The 8,808-nt window shown below is 43.8% G+C and overlaps 1 protein-coding gene across 1 annotated transcript in view; it reads right to left on the bottom strand.

Moving 5' to 3' along the window:
- Gcn1 (GCN1 activator of EIF2AK4) overlaps window positions 1-8,808 on the bottom strand; it is a 67,083-nt gene that overhangs the window by 57,835 nt on the left and 440 nt on the right. Inside the window, exon 2 of the mRNA XM_010604179.2 lies at window positions 3,072-3,174. Coding sequence (XP_010602481.1) covers window positions 3,072-3,174 — 103 coding nt within the window. The remainder of the gene's footprint in view (window positions 1-3,071; window positions 3,175-8,808) is intronic.

The raw sequence follows: 8,808 nt of genomic DNA, 5'->3' as shown, positions 1-8,808 counted from the left end.
GAGACAAGAAAAAAAAAAAAAAAAAAAAAAAAAAAAAAGAGAGAGAGAGAGCTCAAGAAACCAACAACTGTAATCACAGCACTGGGGAGGCTAGGGCAGGAAGATCGCCATGAGTTTGAAGCCAGCCTACACTACACAATGAGACTGTCTTTAAAAAAGCTTGGAAAGAAGTATGTGGCAAGTACTCCATGCCAGACCAGAGTGCACAGATGACAGAAGCATGAGCAGTACAAGACAAAGACGGGGGGCACACAAGAGCAGGAAGCCCAAGAAGAGATCGCATGATCACACACTTCCGGTCCCACACGATTGAAGGGGAAATGAATGAGGTGCTGTAGCCAGTGCCCCCAGGTCTCAACAGTGCACTAGTCCATCTGACTGGGGCTATTTCAGTAACTGAGGAAAAGAACGAGGCCAGAAACTAGTGGTGACTAAGACCATGGCAATAACAGCAGCTGATATATATATTGCCAACACCACAGCCAGGTAACCTGTTAAACACCCAATCCTATAAGGCAAGGACACAGCCTCAGAGAATCAAAAGAGGCAGGTCACACAGCCCAGAAGTGGTAGAGCCACGGCTAGAACACAGAGTCCAGCTGAGCCCTCCATCGCTGACTGGCACTAGAGGAAATATCAGACACAGGAGAGGCTGCCTCAGCAAGTCTTTGAAGTCTGTGCAGGCGGAACTGAGGAGAGCAGCGCAGAGGCCTCAGGCTGGGCAAAGTAGATTTGACCAAATGCCTCCAGGATTAGACAGCTCTGAGTAAGTCCTCAACTCCTTAGCCTGGCTGGAAACATCTCACCCTAACTCTGGTTGACTTCTGCGGCTATCTGTTCCCTAATGAAAAGAGGCCAGAATAATTGCCACTGTGCAAGAGCTCTTCCTCGGACTCAGAAAATTAGGAATCTAAGAATTAATGATTTCATAAAGGAAGCAGTTCATTTTCCACAATCAATATGCACATCAAAGGCTACTAAGCGCTTCACAAATACAGCCCATCCAAATCAAGGGCTTTCCAGGTGAAAGAAGAGTAAAATCTCCCTCAAAAGGTCCCCAGTAGTTCTTAAACTTGACCCACACAAGCCAAACTCTTCACTCCATGAAATGGTGGGTAGAGGGAGTGCAGCATGTGGCAGTTATTTCACAGATAGAGTTGATCACTGTACCTCTGCAGGTATGCACAGCTGGTGTAGCTTTTACTAACCAGAACCCTGCTGAGAAAGTAACCAGGAAGACTAAGAAAGCCATAAAACTCACACACTGAAACATGAATACACAGGAGAATGTTTCAGAAGCTCACACACAACAATTTACACAGCGCTTTCACAAGCTTGGGAATGCTACCCAGGCAATGGCTGGTGAGAAGCAGCAAATGGTAGCCAAGTGCATAACACTGAGCTACTTCTCCAGCAACACAGAAGCAGCAAATGGGAAGGTGAGTGTAAGAGAGGAAGGAAGTAGGCTCTTCACCACTGCAAAGTGAAAGTTGATAGAAGAGAAGACCCAGCTCCATAGAGCCAAAGTCCTCAAACTTGAACAAACACAGGACTCTCCTGGAGGGCTCAGGCAACAACGCCCAGGGTCTCTGAATACATTGCTGGGCTGGAGCTGAAAGTCTCTCTAACAGGTTCTGAGGTGGTGCTCCTGACAGGAAGGGACCACACTGTGAGAACTAATGCTGTATAGTAAAAGAAATACACCAAAACGAAACACAAAATACCAGTAAGGATTTTGGCTGGGGATTTTAGCTCAGTCGTACCATGCTAAGGTCCTGCGTTCAATCTCTAGGACAAACACACACACACACACACACACACACACACACACACACACACACAAGAAAGAAAGAGAGAGAGAGAGAGAGAATATTTACTGAATGAAGACAAACTGTCTTGTATACCCTGGAAGGTCACAGGGCAGTGATGGTGAACCTTTTAGAGCTTTCAATGATAAACAGCCCACTGCAGCATGCATGCCATGGGTTTGCCACCAATGTCATAGGGCCATCCTTCTATTATGCCGCAGAATCAGGATGAGCTATGCCCAGCTTTTCCCAGCAAACAACAAGTTCAAGCCAGACGTGGCAGTACTCACCAATAATCCTAGCTACTACTTTGGAGATTCAGACAGTAGGATCACAAGCTTGATACCAGCCTGGGCAATTTAGTGTCTCAAAATAAAAAACTAGGGCCAGGAATTTAGCTGAGTAGCACCACACCTGCCTGGCAAGCACAAGTCCTGAGTTCAATTCCCAGTGCCAAAGATTTTTTTTTTAATTAAAAGGGCTTGGGATGTAGCTCCGTGGTAGTGCAACCCTGGATTTAATTCCCTCACCTGCCCCTTAGCCAGGGAAGGGGCAGCTCTTCAGGAAAACACTTCACTGAAGAAAGCTCAATAAAGTCAAAACATACTGCTGGGTGTGGTGGGGCACGCCTGTAATCCCAGCACTCAGGAGGCTGAGGCAGGAGGATCGCAGTGAGTTCAAGACCAGCCTGGGCTACACAGTGAGTTCCAGGTCAGTCTCAAGTACATAGTGAGACCCTGTCTCAAAAAAACAAACAAACAAAAAAGTCAAAACATATTGCTATGAACCCTCCAACAGGGCAGGAGAAAGCCCATCTCCCACACTTTCTACATCTTGGAATCCTTTGCTAGCCAATCACCTCTTATCATCTTACTGACTTCCAAAAACACACATGGGGAAAATGCCCCAAATCACATAATGTTTTGGTTCTCATGTACTAAAGAAAGACTGACGGTACCTTTTAGAAATGGTTTCAATCACAATGGTTAAAACTGTAAATGTTTTCATACCAGAATGGATAAACTCTCCACCAGCCCAAAATGTTTATTTTTGTTTTTATTTTGTGTTTTGAGACAAGTTCTCACTCTGTAGTTCAGGCTGGCCTTAAACTCATTATGTAGTATAAAACTGGCCTCAAACTTGCATCAATCTTCCTGCCACAGCTTCCAAAGTGCTGGGATTATGGGTGTTCGCCACCATGCCCATCTACAATTTATTTTTAAAATAAAATGCTATCCAGGCTATGTGATGATAAATAAATACCTTTGCCAGCAACACACTTCCCCAGTTCACTGAGGATTTCTCTCCGTTCCTTCACGCTGGCTGTTGTCACCTTCCCTGCAAAACGCTTTAGTGTCTCAGAAACCTGTGAAGACAAAGCCCAAAGGACAATTTCAGTCAGATTAGAAAATATTGAGTATGTGTGAGGGTGCATAAGCTGGAACTGCCACACTACTGACCTTTAGAGCTGCTTAATTTCTTGTTATAGGGGTTACTTTTATACACTGCAGGATTTTTAGCAGCATTCCTGGTCTCTACCACTAAGAGCAGTCAGCAGTAGTCTATCCACCACCTGCCTCTGATAACAAAATCTTCTCCAGACACCGTCAAATGTCTCCTGTGGGGCAAAATCATGCCCAGTTGAGATATACTGTTTTAATCCAACCAGGAGGCCTGGGTATGTAGCTCAGTGGTTAAGTGCTTGCCTCGAATGTCTGAGGCCCTGCCTGGGTTCTATTCCCAGAACCAGAATGGGGGGGGACCAGTTTAATCCAATCAGTCAGAATACTTTAACCTGGGCCCAAAGAGGCAAGGCAAAAGTAAAAAACGTCTGAACAGAAAATATCCTTTCCAAACCACCCAAAACCTAGGGATGGCCTAGCATAATCCTTTTACCCTACCTCACTTTAGCCTCCAATAGTGACCAGTCTAGCAGAACATATGCACACTGACTGAAAGTGAAAGGTTAAGGGCCGGGGATTTAGCTCAGTGGTTCTGCTGCCAGCCTCACAAACACAAGATCCCTAGTGTGATCCCCAGTACAAAAAAAAAAGTGAAAGATTAAGAGGGTAGATCCCAGTTCTGCATCTTACTAGCTGTAGGAATTCGGAAATAATGTCACTACCTGATCTTCCGTTTCATCTATGCCATACAGATAACAGGACCTACCTCACACAACTGTTACAGAGATTAGTGACACAGAATAAACACTAATTTACTCTCCTCCAGAGTACAAAGTTGGCTACTAATGCTAAGAAGTCTGCAAGGAAAACATCAGTAGCCTCATCTTACTAGTGTGAAGGAATCATCAATGAGACAAGAAGTCACTGCCCAGAGAGGAGCAGAGTCAGATCACCTGCATTTTTTTAAACTAAACCTGAAACCAGTTAAGTCTATAAACTGAAGCTAATAAGTCCTTGGCTTTTAACAGCCACCCAGGTTAACACAGCTGCAGCCCCTTGCTTAGGGGAAGGGAGGAGAGGGGAGCATTTTGTGAATACTTGTGAAAACCTTGGAAAATCTTTTCCTGAGCAATATTCTACAAGCTAGACAGCAGGTTGTGGATTTACAAGTGGTACAGCAGGGCATAAGATTCATATAACTAACATACTGGTGGCATCATTTTCTTCTGAAAAAACGAAATGCTAAGTTTTTCTTTTATGCTTAAATGTGTGCTATAATTCTCTTAGCAATGAGTAAATGTCCAAACTTTAACATATATGATTTATTATTTATTATTTTAACTTTAAAATATCCTTTTGTTTTTTGTGACAGGGTCTTGCAATGTAGCCCAGGTTGGCCTCAATCTCATGATCTTATTGCTTCTGCCTCCCAAGTGCTGGGATCATAGACGTGTACCACCATATCCAGCTTAATCTGGGAAGGGGATGGGAGCAACTATAGTACTGAGGATTGAACACAGGTCCTCGAGCATGCTAGGCAAGCATTCTACCGCTGAGCTACATCCCTTGTGAATATTCAACCTGTCCTTTGTTTTTATAGTTATAGATGCATATAATTCAAGAGAAAAGTTGCCAAGTTTAGTAGTACACGCCTATAATCCCAGCACCTGAGAGAGTGAAGCAGAAGGACCACTGTGAGTTCCAGGCCAGCCTGGGCTACATAGTGAGTTCAAAACCAGCCTCCTGAGCTATACAGTGAGACCTTGTCTAAAAAAATGAAAGAGAAAAGCGGGGGGCGGGGGATGCGTGCACTCTGGGAGGTTTATAATTAAAAACTAGTTTATTGCCCTCACTCACCAAGGATAACCTGTGTTAGTTCTGGCTAATATTTTAGTACTTATCTCCATACATATAAGTACAAAGGTTAACATGCTCATGTTAGCACATCTTGGTTTTTGTTTTGTTTTGTTTTTTGGTACCAGGGATTGAACTCAGAACCTTGCATCTGCCAGGCAGGGAGTGGTACCAGAGTTTGAGTTAAATCCCCAGCCCAGTATTTTGGGGGGGGTACAGGGGATGGAACTAGTACTTCTTGATTTTTCAGTTTTACTGTCTTTCCACCTTTCTTTGACCCTACTACACACCCTAACCATTTCCCCAATATTAAGTTCCCAGTTTCATAAGGTGTTTGCCTTATAGTTATCCACTTCCTGTGGAAAGACTATGTTTTTTATTTTGCCCAGTTTTTATTCCACTGGAGTTAATTGCCTGTTCCCACCTCACCCCAGTTTGCCTTGTTTTTATCTTTTTTTGAAGGGGGCAGGGGCTTGTTCTGCAGCTCAGGCTGTCCTTAAACTCACTGTTTAAAAAAAAAATCACTATGTAGCCCACCCAGGCTGGTCTTGAACTCGAGGCAATTCTCCTGCCTTAGCCTCCTATGTGCTGGTATTACAGGCAGGAACCACCACACCCAGCTTGTTCTTTGTTTTGATACCGGCGATCAAACTCAGACCTTGAGCTTTCGAGGCAGGTGGCAGCACCACTGAGCTAATATTCTATTGTTTTGTTTTTTTGGTTTTTTTTGGTACTGGGGATTGAACTTGGGTCCTTGCGCTTGCAAGGCAGGCCACCGAACCGCTGAGCTAAATCCCCGGCCCCTGTTCTATCTATTCTTACCCAAACTTTTAGTCACTTGTCTAATATCTGCAGCTCAAATATTCCAGCAAATTCTGGCCTTCTGAATGAGTCTGAGTTTTCTCTCCTGCCTCTTAAAGAAGTCTCTCTCAAGAGTTTTCTCTTAAATAAATAAATTAAATTTGGGCCAGGGATTTAGCTCAGTGGTTCTGCCACTGTCTCACAAGCACAAGGTCCCAAGTTTGATCCCCAGTACCGGGAAATAAATAAAGAGTTTTCTCTCCTGCCACAATTTTATAGGTGATCCTCTATAATTAAGGTACAGTTTATCACTCTGCAAATGTACTCTTTCCTGGGCTGTGTGAAGCACATCCTTCATTCTGGGGCGTCTTTACAAGTCTGAGTCTTCTAGCCTCACACTTAAGTTATCTAGACTCAGAACTCTAGGCTGAATCAGTTTCATTCAGAATACTGAAGACACTTCTCTACTGAGTTCTAAACTTGGAGCTATAAAGTCCAATGCCATTCTGACTTTTGATTCTTTGGATGAGACCTGGTTTTTCTCCCTAGAACCCTATATCTTTGTTTCGGGGCTCTAAAATTTCATATTGTGCTTTGTTGTGAATCTACTTTTATCCACTGTGCTGAAAACTGTTGGTCTAGAAACACATCCTTCATTTGGGGGGGTTTCTTGAATTATTTTGTTAACAACTTCCTTGGATACTGGTTCTATGCTGCGCTCACTGTGCAGTAGTCCTCTGCTTTACAGTTTCCAGACAGAAAATCACTAGTCTTTGCCAGTGTGGAAGAGAGCTGGAACTCATCTGCATGTGAACATGGCTTTCAACCAATCCTCCTTAACCTAGCCCTTCCCGTTCACCCTCACTTTGAGATTAGCTGATACTATCAATCCACCTTTCAGAAATTTTGCAATGTATTTCCCATTGGTTCCCAGCTTTCTTCTCCCCAAGCCCCACTTTCTTTAACTGAGAGATTAGAACTCATTTTCTTGGGACTGCTAAATTTTTTTTTTTTTCAGACGGCTAAATTCTTTACCGCTCATCATGACCTTCTCCCAAGAGTTTGCTGTTTCCACTTATGCCTCATTCTCATCCTTGTGGTGTGTGTGTGTGTGTGTGTGTGTGTGTGTGTGTGTTGTGCGTTGAGGATTGAACTCAGAGCTTAACACACATTAGGCAAGGGCTGTGCCAATGAGCTACACTCTCAGCTTCCCAATTTTTTCCATCCAATGCTGGGGTCTGAACCCTGGGCTTTGTGCATAGGTTTGTACAAGCACTGAACCACTGAGTTATACCTCCAGCCTTGGATTTTTTAAATCCCTTACTAGTTTTTTTTGTTTTGTTTTGTTTTTTTGAGACAGGATCTCACTATGTACTTGAGACTGAACTGGAACTCACTATGTAGCCCAGGTTGGTCTCGAACTCACAGCAATCCTCCTGTCTCAGCCTCCAGAGTGCTGGGACCTTACTAGTTTTGAGATTGAGAAGACAATAAAAACATACATGTATACCATTCTCTACCTAGAATTCCCATAAAGCTGTATTCTCATATATTAAACTTCTGTCTACAGTGTCTCACGAAGATGAAAGCTTTTCAGGCTCAAGGCTTTTTCTGAATCAGAAAATAAATGGTATACACTTGAAACCTTGTCACAAAACTGAAGAGCGCACTAAGATTCTTCAGAGAAGTCATTTGCTGGTAAGATCAGATGCAAAGAACCTTCAAGTTCACAGCTCAAGAGTAGCAATGTCCAACAGAACTTTCTGTGAATTGCTCAATACAGCAGCCACTAGACACATGTGGCTATCTGTGCAATGAACTGTGGCTTGTGGGAGTGAAGAACTGCATTTTTAATTTCATTTCACTTTAACAAACTTAATCCATGTGGCTGCTTAAATTTAAGCATCCGTATGGTTGCTTAACAGTTAAAGGGTACCATACTAGACCACAAAGCTCTAGAGAAGATTCTTTTGCACTCAAGTATTAAAACAAAATCGTCCACAGGCCAAGGATGTAGCTCAGTGGCACCTTGCCTGCCTAGCAAGCACAAGTCCTGAGTTCGATCCCCAGTACCGCCCCCGCAAAATTAAATCATCCACACGTTATTTCTTCAATACCCTCTAAAAATACCCAACAGACAGAGATGCTTTTTCTAGGATGCAGTATAATTTAAATGAAACAATTACCATCCCCTTGCCTAGGAGATCCTCACTAAACGCCTTCTAAGTGCTCAGGGTTAAGTGGTCACTCTTGACCTTAGGGCCCACACAAAAACATCAACTGGTTTCCTCACTCCGGAGATCCACGTGAGTAAAGCTGTCTGATACCGGTATCTTCTTCACTCTAACACTGCCTTTCACTCTAAAACATAGCTATAAGCAAGGCTGGATGGAGGAAAAATGATTCCACAAGTCTTTCCAAAACTACAAGGCACCCACAAGATGACAATACTTAAAGGTGTTAAGACTCTTCCAAGGTACAGACAGCTCTTTTATCTAACCCTAGACCTAACAATATCCACCAAGGTACTGAGCGCTACTTTATCTCACCGAATATTCACGACAGCCCTATAAAATAGGTGTTATCTTAATTCCATCTATACTGAGAGATGGCAAAGTGTCACTTGCCTAGGGTCTCAAAGAAATCGACAGGAAGGGTTCTCAAGCCCCAATCTGTCTGAATCCAAAGACAGCGCTCTAAATCCCCGCACATACTACATGCTTGAAAAACATTCGCTGAACCTAAAGTTTAAAGTAGACTTGGCGTTGGCCAGGAGCTCGATGGAAAAATGCAGCGGAGACTCCGAAAGGCGAACTTCTCCAACTGTGAGGTCAGGGGAAGGCCCTGAGGGCTCCAGCTGCCAAAGCCGGAGCCCGGACTCCTCGCGCCGAATTAGGTCTGCGCCGCCCGGGATGGGCCGGTTCGGAGTCCCGAGGAGCCGG

This window comes from Fukomys damarensis, unplaced genomic scaffold (assembly GCF_012274545.1).
Source record: "Fukomys damarensis isolate Sample0158 unplaced genomic scaffold, DMR_v1.0_HiC HiC_scaffold_12, whole genome shotgun sequence".
Lineage (NCBI taxonomy): Eukaryota > Metazoa > Chordata > Mammalia > Rodentia > Bathyergidae > Fukomys > Fukomys damarensis.
The sequence above is the reverse complement of the archived record's forward strand: the minus strand, read 5'-3'. Positions and strand labels throughout refer to the sequence as shown.